Here is a 16,465-nt window from a genome sequence, read left to right on the forward strand (position 1 = left end):
GCAACAATACGTGTTAGCTTCGTTGGGACAGGCTGTTAGTGAGTAGTTATTCTTACCGCTCTAGGCCAAAGGCAGCAAAGTGTACCTGCATTTTCGTGAAGATACATGAATTTTTTGGGACTGATGGGCAGTCAGTGGCTGTGGTTTGTTTTTTTTCTATGCTTTGGAATGAGGAGGTGATTCAGCAGTTCTGGGGTTTCACTTAAGTGCCGGACAATGGTGGTGAAGGAGATAGCAATTGTGGAATGTAGGATCTGGCTCTCACTGAGAGAGCAGCCTTGCAGGGGTATACAGGCTAACGACGTTGAGGTTTAGGACTATTTGCTGCGTAGCAGACCCAGACCAGCATGCTGGTATTTGATTCTTGGGGGCAGAGTAGGTGAGGAGCAATATATATGTGTATGGTTGTCAAAGACCAGCTACACGTAAAACGGGTGGAATACAGGCCAGTTGACATGTGTAACTAGATGGAGTGCTGGGACGATGTAGCCCATAGGTGTAACGCGAAGCAAGAGGGTTTGCTTATGCGTCATTACCTAGAGAACTCATGTCCAAAGATAGTAAGGTGGTGAGACAGAAGGCCATCGGACCGCAGTCGAAAGCATGTGACAGCGGCTTCGCTGAAGGGCAGATCCTGGCGAATGAAAAGCTGGCATCTCTCATAGTGTGAAGAACATCAGTGCTGCTTCTCTGACGGAGTATTTCGGCACATATTTGGTCGCACACTCTCTATATTATGTACACAGTGGAGCATTACAAACGTGCAGAATATGGCGCTTAAAATGATGAGTGTTAAGTGAGGAAAGAATGGACGGGGCTAAGATGGACGCATGGTGAGATGATGCATGATGGTTAACAGGAAAACACTGAACGTAAAAGCGTGAGAAAGTGAAGAGAGTAGGCAGAGATTCTGGGTCCCATGAAAGCATATCGTTTTATCATTTTGGGCCCCCAACCCAGACCAATCCAATTATGTTTGATAATTTTTATAGCCCCGGTCAGTCACTGGTCGAGGGTAACCCCCCCCCCCCCCCCACCCTTATGGCGCCCCTGGGATTGGCTGAATACAGCAGAGCAGTTTTGTTCAGGCACAGAACTGTCGGAGACCCCTGTGTTATTTGTAATGACAGGATCTATTCACTAACTTTGTCATTTTATAAGGTAAATCTCATATAATGTGGACAGTTTGATGCTGGGTGGAAATGAGCAGAGCATTGACAATTAGACAGAGGTGTATGCTTTAATAAGCACAGATATGATAATGAACAAAAAGTAAATACTGGCCTGAGATAGATATATATTGTTCTGTATGAGCACAGACCACATCTGAGAACAGACGTATATAATAGAGAATGGAGGAATCACGACTTTAAATGAATCTCCATGAGATGCCGAGAAACTCTTAATAATTTATAGGCAAAAGAATTATTAAATAATTCTTTTGAAAGGGTGTGTGTGTATGAAGAGGTTAGAATGTGAAGCTTGTAAGGACATAAAACTTATAGGTCCTCCAGGCCCCAACTCTGATCAGCCTGCATCAGTCTATTTCAGAGCTCCGCTGGCCCAGGCAAGACTGGACTCCACTCATTAGACCTCCCCTTTTAAGGAAGGCAAAGGCCTGCCGGCTCCTGAGAGACTGGATAGGAATAACTGGAGCAACACAGAAAAAGCAAGACCTTTCACCCCCCGGCGTGGCCGGAGTTCCACAGTCAATCCACAGCAACAACAGCTGTCAGCCTCCAGACACAGACACCTTTTCCACTATAAACAGGATAACTCACCACACATAGATGTTAGGGACAAATACACGCATGTTTGGTCTCGTTTGAATGGGCATGAGATGACGAGTATTATACTCTCAGATTTAAGGCAGTATAACTTTCCCCAAGGGAAATATAGATAATTTGGCTAAACCCACCAAAATGAGAGAGCCTCCCACATGGTAGAACAAGGGAATTATAACCGCCCCCTAAAGTGATCTGATTGGCTGGGGACTTGAGAACCAAGGTCAGCAATGGCCCTAAAATTAACCCTTGACCGAAATTGGTCAGTCTTCAGAGACATGCTATGATCTGGGTTGGATACGTAAGGAAGGGCCTTAGAAGAGGTTGGGGAGTCACTCTGTAATCAGGGCTCCCACAGAGAACTGCGTGAAAGTCCATCTGTAGTCAGATACTTTCCGCAGAACTTTGTGCTCTCAGCTGAGGAATGTGATTGTTTAATATTGTATTTGTCAAATTGTATTTACAAGTATGTGTGGCCACATGTCAATAATTAGATATTGTAATATGTTTAATAAATGTTGTCTTGATTATTTCATGACTGTCTGATTTGCTAACCTTTTATAAACTTTCCAGATTGGGCTTCTATCTAGGACGAAAGTGGTAAATACTATCTTGCAGCCTCTGGGTTAAATCCCCTTTATCCGGGTCCCAAACTCGACTGCCCAAGTTAAGTTAGGTGGATACCAAACTACACCTCTGGAGTTCGCACACGCTCAGTTACGGGCTGACGTAACCTCTGAGGTCAACACATGCTGATGAAGAGTACCGGTCTACCCTCTGAGGGGCGTACACACTATGTTCCTAGGCACCGGGCATAGTCCCTGAGACGCTCACATGGTAAGACTATGGGCGGCATCGGCGGAGTCCCTGAGACGAGCCCAAAGTAAACCTCGTACAAACTACCGCAACAGAAGGTGCGCCTTCACAGCCACTGAGGTTGACACGTTATGATATGGGCTGCCCCCGGCTGAGCCTCTGAGGTGGACGTACGTGAGGTTTGGGTAAACATCGGCTTAATCTCCGAGGCACCCACATGCTCAGTAACTGGCAGACACTGAGCCTTTGGGAAATTATATAGGTCGAGGGACCCGAATAATCAGAGGCTGACATTGTCTTAAATGGTGGCGATTTCCGTACCTTTAAGACAAACCCTGTGGAACAAGCCCACGGATCGCCCTGTCGGCCGAGGCGAATCTGGCGGACTCCTTCGTCAGGGGTAAACTAGAGTTGGTAATCTAAAGTCTCGAAGTAATCCGAACAACATAAATGTCATGACTACAATATACTGAAATAAGGTCATTAATAAAATGGAGTCAGATATGTGTCTAAAAGAATATTTTGTATATTAAAAACGGTAAGTAATTCCCAGGAGTGCTTGGATGGACCAACACGCATTCACAGCCTTCGGCTGTGGCATTGGATTCCGCCATTGGGCCAGTGGGCGGCTCCCTACAAGCTCAATTCCAGGGGAGCAGCTGTGACTTTGGAGAGGAGATAAAAAAACTGGTGATTTTGGACGTGTGGCAAGGCAAAATTGCTATACCTTTCTTTGATTAAACCTTTAAAAATAGTTCTTAAACCGCGTGGAAAACTACAAATTGATTTAAAAAAAATTGCGAACCCAGATAAGCTGCAAAAACACCCCGTTTCGAAGAAAACAAAGAAAAATGCTCACAGTGCAGCATGTTATCCTACTTTTTCCAGGCTGTTCTGCCGTTGTCTATAAAAGGGTCTGTTTCTCGCTGTGGCTCAGCAGGTGACCTCCTCCTGCACCTCCTCTAAACAAAGCTTTATGACTCAGCCCCTGAATTATTAATGTGCACAGAAAATCCCAAATGCAGAAGTTACCTGTGCCTCACGGTCCTCCCCCTCCCTTATTGTACCATTACTTTTCATCTCCTTGGCAAACCGCATGATCGTCTGAAACTAATCGGACTGAACCCCCCCCCCCCCTTTCATGGGGTGTGATTTGGTCTTCTCATGTGGAGATGCACTGTCTGCCAGAACAATGCTTCAAACTGCATACCTGGTATCGGTGAGGTGAGATTTTATTTTGGGTGGCAGTTTGTCTTTCTCTCTGTTCCATGAGCCATACCTCGCTTCTTCCAATTACCATGGCAACCGTGATGCCCTTTCTAGCAGAAGTCGAAACACCGGCGGCAGCCACACCGAGGCCCATATGTGCACGCGATTCAATGTGAATAAACCGCTGTGCGCTTATCCACCCATCTGTCTTTGAAACTGCTTATCCAGGTTAGGGTCACTTTAAGAGTTCACACTCGTGATAATTACATTCCACACGGCCAGTACCGAAGACGGTCTCGCTGGCTGAGCCCGAGTACGGCTTAGTGGGTGATTGGTGCATCTGTGCATTCATGCGTGCGAAATCGCCAGTGAAGCAGATTGACATCAGCATCAGCGGAGAACGTGGGAAATAAATAAATCAAACAAATTAATGATAAACTAGCGCAGTTACTTAATTCAGCTGGATATGCATGAGGTTACATTATGCAAGGGGCATCCAGATGGACCACATGTGCGATTGACATCCTTGTTGATGAAACTCATTTAATGTCATTCATGTTGTCCAGCAAAAAGACAAACAAAGCCAATGCGTGCCGTTTTAAAAATGACACATCTGCAGTCTTTTATTTTACTCAGTAGTTCATTGTGTCTTTGCATGTCAAGAGTCGATCTGCTCGAGCAAAGTAATAAAAAGACACAAGTGACCTGCACTAAATCACACAGGTAACCGAAATCTATATTCCATCCAAAGGGATCTTTCAGCCTCTCTCTCTTAACGCTGGGGAAATAATTAGTAAAGATGCAAGGTCTATTCTACCATTCACCTAAAGCTGGCTTTAATATTGAATTAACTGAGCACATCAATACGGAGCTGAATTGTGCCGCATATCACAGTCAGCTCTGTCAGCCCATAGTTGTACAAAATTACATTCATTAACATAAAACAATCAAATAAAAATAAATTGGAAAAAAAGCAGTTTCATTTTCTATACAACACTCCAATGCAACCTGCTGGGAAATTAGATTCGTAAATACTTCTGCTTTTATATATCTTACAAGATAACCTTTAGTTATCTATAGGCATTATGAAGGCCCGCTGCAATATGCAAGTATTACCACCAGGGGGCGTACTGTTGAGACCTTTTAGTCCTCAGTGACTGTTGATGATACAATCACTAGGCAATGAAAAATCCAGGGGAATTTGAGGAGCAATTAAATGGTGCAGTGAAAGTACGAACGTAGTAATTAAACATGTATTACTGTCAGATCTTTCACGCACAAAAATTTCATTATTCCACGAACACCTGAACCTTTCTGCAAGCTTCTTTAAATCTGATGGCTAGCAGAGAGGCAGCTGGACATGGAGCGAGGCGGGGAGTACGTCTGCAAAAGGGCAAAAGTATGCAGCTTGTCAGAAAAATTGCTCTCAGTGGACAGGATGAGCCTCATCATGCCTGCGAGCCCGACGCGTGACTCTCAGGACATGGCGGTGAGTCAGTGCAGGCGGGGAACTGGGTGCTGCAGGGTCATGTGCTCGGCCCCAGTGAACGGTAGCCGCTGGGTGCAGTAGTGGTGCACCACCTCCGGGATGCTGGAGAAAACACAGCTGCTCTGGTCCAGGGTGAAGCCACTTTCTTTGGTCTGAGCCACGATAATGTGAACGCAGCCCTGACTTGTCCTGGAACGAGGGACGATGACAGAGAAAATCTGTACAGGCTTTAGGAAACATCCATACCTAACTATCTGCTTCCCACACATACTGAACAACTGGGGCAGTTTGTATCGAGAAACAAGTCCTCAGCGATGCAAAGGAATGCTGACATACTGCAACAACAACAAGGCTATAAAAAAAACTGGGGCATGCATGAATCTGAGAAAAACAACGTTTTTTTTCTAAAGTCCCAGAATTATCAGTTCATTGACTGAATTGTACCAACAAGTGTGTGGGATTAGTTAGAGTGACACTACAGGACAGGATTACTGTGGCTGTGAGGTGCTGGCGATATTGTCTGCCAAGCGTTGACCCAACACAGGTGCATGTTGCCCTTTATTTCCGCCCCGTCATGAAAAATGTGTAGGCAAGTCAGTGCTGTAATGAATATAAATGGTAAGATAAACGGCTAACTGAAAGGCTTCACTACCTCCGTGCTAAACATGACTGAACTTTTAGTGCACATAGAGTTCACACGTACACTATAAGGCCAAACGTATGTGGACACCCCTATTAATCAGAGGAATTACCTAATTAAGCCACGTCCAGTAGGTATAGAATTAAACACACAGTCACACAATCTCCTGTAAGGAACATTAGCAGCAGAATGGCTGGTTAATACAGGAGAGAGCAGTGACTTTCCGCTCGGCACCATCACCAAATGCCATCTTTCCAACAAGTCTGTTTGCCACATTTCTGCCCTGATAGATCCGCCCTGGTCAACCGCAAGTGTAGTGATTATGAAGGTCAAAACGTCTGAGAGACACACAAGCTCACAGAAAGGGAGCTGATCACACAAGATCAATACCCAGCCTGAATGGCAGCAAATACCGCCAGCAATGTTCCAACATCTAATGGAAAGCCTTCCAGAAGTCTAGTTCAGCGACTAAGTTCAACCCGTGGTTTTGGAATGAGATGTAGGCCAACCTGATACCCACAGGCCTTATAGTGTACATGCCCATACACCCCTACGTGTGCATGGATGGCGAGGGCACGGCGAGACTCACTTGAGGGCTATTGAGTACTTGCTGGTGCCCGACTCGCTGTTGCGCACCAGGAAGCTGGCCTCCTTACAGTGCTGGAGCTGCGACTCGGCCTCCTGTCGCGTCACACAGCCGTGGTACCAGCTGAATATCAGGCAGGGTGGGTGCGGGGAGTGGTGGTGAACGGGGTAAGTCAGAGACACACAACAGCCGTGAGATATGCCATAAAGAAAATAACCTGCACAGGGGCAAAGTGCATTTAACTGTAAATGCACTTATGTAGGAAACACTGTCGTTTCTAAGCCTGCGTTTGTCATTCTTTTTAAATCTTGGGCAAGTGTGCATTTACGTGTCACATGACTGTAGCTTGACAATGTACACAATTACCAACCACTTTTATCCTGCTTAATAACAGTTTACTGGCAATGACATAAATGGACATTTCATGAAAAATACCAAAAAGAAGTGAAAAAAGAAAACAGAAAGCGTATAGAGTCAGCCTGTTATCGCACACTGTCTTCACCCACTTGTAGGGAATGCAGGTTGGGTGTCACACGTATCTAGGTGGGGGAGAAAGCGGACCCACAGCAGGTCCGGGAACAGGCAGCACATTGGCATTTGGGCTCATAGGAGTTTAACTCAAACAAAAATATTCTGAGACAAGAACGAAAAATGATTGGTTTAAAGAGATAACCAATCAGATCTTGGGCAGATGTCCAGCTAACCAATCAGATGTCTTGGTCCCACCTCCTCCAGTTGCTTGGACTCATTTCCTCTACAATCTGATTGATTACCTCTCTGAAACAATAATTTCTCAAAACATTTTGTGAGTAAAACTCCCACAAGCAGCATTTGGCACGGACTCCTTACCTCTGCTTCTCCAGAGGCACCATCGGGTCAAATCTGTCGGCGTCGCACACGAGTCCAGGGGAGGATGGTGGGGGAGGAGAGGACTTCAGGATCTTCTGGCTCCAGCTCTTTGGCCGGAGGCGCTGCTGCCGCATGGGGTGTGGGGGCTCATCCTTGGTGGGGGAGGAACGCTCAGGGGCCTCAAACTGAACTGAGGAGGCAGAGCAGCGAGGTTACATCAGGCACTGCAGCGTGAGGCTGGGGGAGATGAACACCATGCTGTGTCACGGCCAGCTTGGACCGTTTCTGTTTTTAGATATGCTGGATGGGCACCAGTGTTGCAGTGTTGGGGGGGGGGAGGGGGTATCAAGGATCAAGGAATTTTATTTGTCATTGTGCAAGTGGGTTATACAAGTGCACCAAAATTTAGCGGCTGTATCCGTAGTGATATAAATAGCATTAAATGGGTAAACAATGCAAACATATGACATAGGAATATATATCTATGGAAATTCACTGAGAAATATTCAGTAAATAAGCTCTGTACATATTGCACTTCTGTGATGGAATCGTGTAAATGACAGATCTGACGGTGCTGCACTGTGGAGTTAAGAAAGAAGTTTTAAGGTTCCTTAATAATAGTGTGGAAAGGCCAATCAGTCACAGCAGCGCCAGTGTGGAGACGGTAAATATTGTTCACTGGGGGGGTGGTGATCCGTTGGGGAGGCAGGTCATTTGTTTTGGTGGGGATTGCCCACCCCTATGCCCACCGCCATGCCCACTCCTCTGCTCACCTCCATGCCCACTCCTATGCCCACCCCCATGCCTACCCCCATGCCTACCCCGTGCCCACCCCCATGCCCACTCCTATGCCCACCCCATGCCTACCCCGTGCCCACCCCCATGCCTACCCCGTGCCCACCCCCATGCCCACTCCTATGCCCACCCCATGCCTACCCCGTGCCCACCCCCATGCCCACTCCTATGCCCACCCCCATGCCTACCCCGTGCCCACCCCCATGCCCACTCCTATGCCCACCCCCATGCCTACCCCGTGCCCACCCCCATGCCTACCCCGTGCCCACCCCCATGCCCACTCCTATGCCCACCCCCATGCCTACCCCGTGCCCACCCCCATGCCCACTCCTCGGCCCACCTCAGTGCCCACTCCTCTGCCCACCTCAGTGCTCACTCCTATGCCTACCCCGTGTCCACTCCTCTGCCCACTACTATGCCCACCCCCATGCCTACCCCCATGCCTACCCCGTGCCCACCCCCATGCCCACTCCTATACTCACCCCCATGCCTACCCCGTGCCCACCCCCATGCCTACCCCGTGCCCACCCCCATGCCTACCCCGTGCCCACCCCCATGCCCACTCCTATGCCCACCCCCATGCCTACCCCGTGCCCACCCCCATGCCCACTCCTATGCCCACCCCCATGCCTACCCCGTGCCCAGCCCTGTGCCCGCCTGCAGTCAGCCTCACCCTCTGTGCTCATAGTGATTTTAAAAATGGGTTTCCTCCATACTACCATTATAAACATTTAATGCTTTTACAGGAGACTGCAGGTCCTCCCAATATTTCCTCCAGATTTCCAGTGTCCCTAAGGTGCCCATTGTGTGCACAGGGATGTATTCTACTACATTACTCAGAAATACATATTTTGTATGGCAGTCTGGGGGAAGAACTGCTCACTCACAGATTATTTTGGGTTCTCGTATTTCTGTACTGCTGTAGACAGGACATTAAACTCTACTTTTCCAGCCAGCCATGCTACCTGACAGTGCCCTGACGATCTGCTCCTTCTTCCACTCCCAGGGCTGCTCGTACTCGGCGGACGGTCGCGGGTCCAGCTCGGGCCGGGAGGCCAGGACTGCCCTGGCCTCCTCTTCTGCTCCTCCTTCATACGGTGTGTCGTAGATTTGCAAGGCCGTGGGTCTGACATCCTCGACCGCCTCCTTGCCTCCCTCGAGGAGGGCAGACATCTTCAGGAGGTCTTTGGAGCCCCTCCGTCGTATCTCTGTGGGGTACAGACACGCGTGAATTGCACCAGAGTATGCAGAAATGCATTGATTGACCACCTCTGTAGTATTTTATTTAGTTTTTTATGTATTATTTTATTTCAGTTCAAGCACATGTTTTGTTATACTTTTAGTTTTCGTTAATGATAACAGCCCTGGTTCAGACATGCGTGCATTTCACCGTCAAATGAGCACCGCTCCCGTTACGGCTGACACACTATATCATATCAGTTTAATCCATTACACTTCAGTAAGTGCCCACTGAATCTGTCAGAGGAGCCAAACCAAACCTCGGACTGCTCTGTTTAACACGGGGCCGGCGGCAGGATTTCCTACTGGGATGGCCTGCCCAGCCCAGACAAGCAGAGCTACCACTAAGTACAACTGTAATTAAAGTAAAAGTGTCTAAGCTACTGTTCCTCCCAGTCCTCAGCATCTCCAAGCGACTCCACATTTCTGCTCTCGTTTAACACCTGCACGCCTAAACCTGGAAATCATGGGGTTTATGATTATTTGACAAGTAAAATCTGTCATGTGGGAGGTGGAACAGAACAGAATAAAGAGCAAAAAGAATTAAGAAGAGCTTCATCCCACAGGCTACACACGCACATACACACGCACACACACACACACACACACACACATGCACACACACACACACACTTTTTTGATTGCATTCACAGATATTTAGAATGACCCGAAAAATGTTCCCCACACCATCAAAATAATGGGTTTTTATAACATTGTGAGGGTCCCCACAATGTAATAGAAATCTAATCCACACACACACATATATATATATTCCTTTGTGATTTTTAATTTATATTTTCTACATTTTATTTGTACAGTTTTAGCTTGTTCACAGAGGTGTATTTCTCCGTGTTCCCTGCATACATGCGACAAAACTCTTGAATTGCCTTGAAAAACAGCCTAGCCACAGGACCACCGACTTAAGATGCAACATTTGCGGTTATCAAGAGTTCATCTTTAGCACATATTCGAATGCTGTTTGAACACATTTACAGATAGACTGCATCAGTGTACAGGAAGGTGCTGAGCCAGCAGCTGACTGGCTGTGGGGCTAATCCTGCCCGGCCGCAGCTGAGGAAGCCACTGTGAGGCGCCAGGACGCGTAACCGAGCTGCTTGCTTCCCGGGTGACTCATTTCCAGCAGCTAGGGGCCAGGCGCCCTGACCACGCGTGGGAAAGGCATGCCGGACTTGGGCAGGGGCGGGAAAGACCTGTGCTGACTGGTAACGAGCAGGGAAGGTACTCAGGGTGCGGATGGTCGGAGTGGCTGGTAGACTTTACTGAAGGTCTTTTGTATCATCGGTAGCTATCAGTAGCTAATAACGTTAGTCTATTCGGAACAAAAATCATAACGTCGCCATTGCCAAATAATTAACGTAACTCTACGGTACGCTGGCACTGCACTACAACCAACGGCCACCTTCAGCACCCACACTTACAGTGCTACCAACAAGGTAGCAAACGGTGCTGTGCTCAGTGACGTCGAGAAGGCTGTACTGAGACAGTCGATCATCTCAGATTGTGTGATAGCACCACTAGCTAGCTAGGCATGGCCACGGGTGTGAATTCGGAACTGGAGTTCGAAAATTTCAAGTGAACTCGAAAATTGCTCCACACTTGATTCTCGTTATTCATGCGCCCCGTAGTTGGTCAGAAATCCATGAAGCGTATTAAGTAACTTCATTTCCTCCTGACATCCAGCAATTCATTTTTCTCCTCCCTAGAGGACATTATGTTCTTGCACGTATCTCTAAAACTATACATGCCACATTACTAAGACCCGTTGCTCCTTAAATCGAGCAGTGAAGACTAAGACGACATCATGTGCATGAGGGTGTGCGCTTGGCATCTTCCTCTTACAGTTAAACCAATATTCCAATCAACATTTAAGACTTTTACTCAGAACCTCAAAAAGATGCAAAAACTCGTAAGTCCAAGACTTGTATCATGAGGGACACCCATATTAGAGATGTACTTTTCTGAACACTACAATGGCACTTATCAGCTGTTATATTATTATAACCCCACAATGTCACTGGCCACTTAATCTGTGTCATGGCCATTGTGTGTGAGCTCCCACTAAAACAATGGCGTGACGAGTTGAAAGGTCGTTGGAGCACGTGACTGACTGGCTGACAGATCGACCCTTTTCCTGATTTCTTGAAACCTACTGAAGGGTGCAGGGGTGGGATTTTTCAGATCGGGGGGTGGCATGTAATAGAGGGGGAACAGCAGGGGGCAATTTCCTATTCAGAGAATGGGTCCAGGAAACAGAAACAGGAAACAGGAAGTAGACACAGGAAACTGCACCCATTGTCCCAGCACAACATCATCGCCTGGGCAACCGCTTGGGGACGTGCGCCAGTGATACGCCCACAATCTGCAGATTTTTTTTTTTTCATTGCTCTCTCTCTCTCTCAATATATTTCTAATCATTTTCCCCTTACTTCTTTCCATTTATATTTTATGATTATTACTCAAATTCCTTTGTTTCGCTGCTAGTTCCCACACAGTCCTCCTACAACATCAGCAAACACCCATGCTGTTGTCCTCCTAATTTATTCAAGTGCTACAATGTAAAGAAATGACAAACATCACAGACAAATAAGATGGCACAATGCATCAAAATTCACGAGTTAACACTCCCAATTGAGACAAACCCAGAAAAGTGCATGAAAAACAATGCTCACCCTCCCACACACAAAAATCTGATGGATACCTGTGATGATCTGCTGGGCGTCGTAGGGCTCCATGTACCCATCATTCTCCGCGAGCCTGTCCACCTCTCTCTGCTCCCTGGTCTTCTGTGCATCAAAGGGGTCTGCATAGTCCTCCAGAATGATCAACTGGAAGACAAAGGAAACAGCACTCATCCATCCATCTTCCAACCACCAATCCAGTACAGGGCCACAGAAAACCCTGAGCCAACCTCAGGCAGCCCAGGGCACAAAGCAGGGGGACACCCTGGATGGGATGCGTGACACACAGTGGCCTAATTCACCTAACTTCATGTTTTTTGGACCATGGGAAGACACCTGCAGAGCAAGGGGAGAGAATGCAAAGTGCACACACTCTGAGCAGTAGTGGGATTCAAACCCGCAACTTTGGAGACACCAGGTACCCCAGAATTAACATCTGAGTACCACATTTATTATTATTTGAATGCCAATTACCTCATGACCATTAATAAAACATCACCACTTCGAGGAGAGGTATCACTCCAGGGTTGTCTAATGAAAATTCCAACCACAGAAAATGCCATCGTGGACAGAGGAACTTTCTCCGCACAGAATGGCAGGAGCGGCATGGAAATCAATTTGTGTGCAGGAACAGAACACCCCCTTCGAGAGCATGCAAAGTCAAACTGGTGATTTCTCCCCTCAGTCTATCGGGCTTTGACAGAACATCTAAAGGCCTGCAGCCCCCAGAATGAGCCTGTTGGCTGCACAGCAGTGTCCTGTGTCTTGCAATGCAGCTCCTGAGGGACTGTTGGAGAAACAGGTTCCTACACCCACACAAAATAAATGATTCAGTACTTTATAGGGTTGGGAATTTTCAAAGGTGGAAACCTTCCATGGGAGTTAATGGGAATTTGCAGGAATATATTGGAATTAATGGGAATAAACTGGAAATTTGCAGATAGCAAATTTAGCCTATAACAGGGAACTTAGCTGAGAAACAAAACATCTTGATGGCACTAATAGTGATATCATTGTGTAGCCAAGTTCTTGCGAATAATTATAAAATTCTAAAAATTATAAAGCAGTTATATTAAAAACATCCGAAAATAAGAGTCTGCATCAAAATGCACTGCTTATATATCACATTCAATGTTGTATTATTAATCCAGCTTGCTTTCTTTTCCATATCTGACAGCTCTCGCGAAGTTCCATATTCCACAGATCAATATCTCCAAAATTGCCCGGTTTAACTTCCCATGGGAAGTTTCCAGTAATCTTCCGCCCCTTTACAATTCTTATTGTTTACTGGCCTTTTGTGATGAGAACACTGGAATTCTAGCACTGAACTGAAGATGGACTGTATTGTGAAGGACGGCATATTATATACCATATGTACTGGGAAAAAAATATTAATTATGGAGTTTGTGGTTGTAATCAGGGAGACACTACATACTGGCTGACCATGTATCTGTGTGTCTCGTGGAGGGTAAGATGGGATATCTTTCAAAAGAGACTGCCGATTCAAGTCTTAGTGAGACAGCAACATCAGTGACCAGCATAAAAACAATAGGCCGGAAGAGAAAGGCACGCATTCTGGAAATATTAATGCCGGCCCCTCATTTTATACTGCCCCACACCCACCCAATTGCTCTTGCTCCCATATCTCTCCCTCACATGTATTTTTCTTTATACTATCAAAGCTTAACTGGGGGCAAGGGGGGGGTTCCATTCTGGAAGAGATTTGCACCTAAGTGTCAAGTGACAGAGTGCTTTTAACAACTTGATAGCATACAGTCAGCGGGCCAGAAGAAAGGGGGGGGGGGGGCGAGAGTGTGAGAGGGTGGGGCAGGATGATACAGGGACAGGAAGGGGGCAGGGAAGTCTAACTGTTACCTGTGTCGGAACAAGGACAATATAGGTAGACCAATCATAAAACCCCTTTGCAATGAACAGAGGAAGTGAGCTGGAGGCAGACAGGCAGAAACTGGGGCCTGTATAATGCAGAAGAGACAAAAGCGTATGGGGGAGCAGGAGGTGCTGCGATAATAGCCGTGAGATCAGCTTTCATATATGACCAGCTCATTCTTCATCTTACAAAAGCCAGCTCTTAATGGATGGGTTTTCTCAAACAAGAACACCCATGTCCATATAAAATAAGGGCCTGTTCTGTTTAATAAAGCTGGAATTTAGTGACTTTTGAACGCCTTGCTTAATCAATGATGATTATCAAGCAGCATCAAGGAAACACGTGCCAAATTTTCATGCCTAGGATTTTCAGACTGAGCAGATGAATTTTTTTTTTTTTAACGCGCATAGGCTACGTAACTGAGAACTTGCAATAGATTCAAATTTCAATGTAATTCACGTCAGGAGCCTCATTTTTCTAATAATTCATTACATGTAAAAACAAAATGAGTTAAATCCACTTACCAAAAAGGAAATAAAGTTAGAATGCTAAAATGTTATGTTGGTTTGTTCAAATACGATCGCATTTATAAACAAATAACTACTGCAATGCGAGTTGTATTACTCACCGTTTCTGTCTTATTTGCTGCCTTTGTTTTCTCAGTTTCTGTGACCCCTGCGCCACCGGTACCGTTGCTGTAGTTTGGGTTCTTCTCCAGTTTGTCTACTTTGATCAACCTGCTTGTGTAGGAATTCGCCAAAGTCGAACTTTTGTGTGACCGCTGCTCCTCGGGCGCAGTCTCAGTTTTGTTCTTGCGACTTTTGCCCGGAATCAGACTATCCCATACTCTCCCGTCCTTTACCGAACCGATCCCATTTCGCCCCAGCTCGATTGCCGAATTTTTCCGATTTCTCCCGGACAGCAGCGAACCCACCCCGCCGCCGTCACTCTCGGAGGTTTTGCGCAGGCTACCTTTATTGCCACCGGTTCTAATGACTGTACCGACCGTAACTCCTGCCTTTGTTCGTGTTGTTTGAGACCCCGATTCAGAAGACAAGCGGATCCTATCGGTTCCGTTCCTCAGGGTATTGGGGAAATCTCTGAACCACTTTGCCATAGCTACTTATTTTCTAATAATATGTGTGTGAAAATCTCCCAATGCCGTAGACGCATCGAGGCGCACGTTCGGTATTTCAATTAATACTACAATTTGCGAAGTCAACTGCGAATTCAACGTCTTATTACACATTCAGTCAGAGATTCACAATATTTCTTCGGGTCTTCTGTCATTAATGACATCGCATAAATGTTACACTTTTGTTCGATGTTTTTAACTCTTTCATTCTTATTTTATTACGATCGCCGGCAACAAAACATATTTTACTCAAACTTCGTGTCTCACTATTCCTCGTCATACACAAGTTTTACCCTTTTACCTATCTGCCCTATGTACCTAGAACTGCATTACCTCATTAGTGTCCAGTTTTAGGCTATTGTTTTTTCTCATCTCCCGTTTATCATTTACCTCTTTCGGAAACTATTCTCGCAGAATAAAGAGTTGCCTTTGAAGTGGATACACTCGGAAAAATTTAAAGTTCTTCTTAATTCTCACTGAAGATCCCATTCCCGGAGCGTCCAGACTAAGCGCCTACCCTGCTCAGAGTTAGCAGTGCATGGACTGGGGTCCGAGGCATAGATGGGAAGGGGGGTGGGGGGGCAGGACGCTGTAAAGATGGGGCTGGGGAAGAGGGGAGTGTCATCTGTGCAGCTACTCATAGGATAAGTTAAACAACTGTGGGTATAACATTATCTTTCATAAACGCTTTATCCATTTTCAAACCACGCAATTAGGTCTACTGGACAACTTTAAAAGGAGCTATTGATGTATCCCTAATACATTTTGTTTTAAATTTATCTATAATATGTAAAAAATAATGTAGCCTAACTATTAAATTTAGTTTATCTGTACATTACATATGTCTTCTGTGTGTTGTTAAACTGCAAATAATAATCATAAAACATAAACCTTATCCAAGCAATTACAGTAGTATTATAAATATTACAACTATTACAATTATAGTATTCGTCAGGACCAGCCCTGGGTGGTTTGGCGCCCTAGACGCCTCCCCCCTCGCACATCTGCCCCCCCACCCCCCAACCAAACATTACCATAGCACACGGTATCTGGCTGCGAACTAGGTAGCTGGCATCTGTTTCAGTGAAATATTACAAGTAGCGTAAATTACTGTCATATCACGTATTCAATTTTTTTTCCCCACTGGCTCTATTGCGCCCCCTAGTCAAATGGCGCCCTAAGCAATCGCCTATGCCGCGGATAAGGAGGCCCGGCCCGGGTATAAGTGTATTATCACTATACTATGGAGTGGTTACTCGTTAAATGTACCTTTCGTAGTCATCAGAAATGCAGGCGTTTTGTAGTACACCTGAGATAAGAAGGAAGTTCACCGATA

The 16,465-nt window shown here is 46.1% G+C and overlaps 1 protein-coding gene across 1 annotated transcript; it reads right to left on the reverse strand.

Annotated features, from left to right (window-relative positions):
- Nucleotides 1–4,335: 4,335 nt before the first annotated feature.
- On the reverse strand, nucleotides 4,336–15,678 carry she (Src homology 2 domain containing E). Its single transcript, XM_049026674.1, has 6 exons — nucleotides 14,623–15,678; nucleotides 12,127–12,253; nucleotides 9,134–9,376; nucleotides 7,374–7,563; nucleotides 6,528–6,647; nucleotides 4,336–5,487 (listed from the first exon to the last, which is right to left on the reverse strand). The coding sequence occupies exons 1-6, from the start codon at nucleotides 15,109–15,111 to the stop codon at nucleotides 5,304–5,306; spliced, it is 1,353 nt and encodes a 450-aa protein (XP_048882631.1). The 5' UTR covers nucleotides 15,112–15,678; the 3' UTR covers nucleotides 4,336–5,303.
- Between the last annotated feature and the right edge of the window lie 787 nt (nucleotides 15,679–16,465).

Source organism: Brienomyrus brachyistius, chromosome 9, assembly GCF_023856365.1.
Source record: "Brienomyrus brachyistius isolate T26 chromosome 9, BBRACH_0.4, whole genome shotgun sequence".
In the NCBI taxonomy this organism is placed as follows: Eukaryota; Metazoa; Chordata; class Actinopteri; order Osteoglossiformes; family Mormyridae; genus Brienomyrus; species Brienomyrus brachyistius.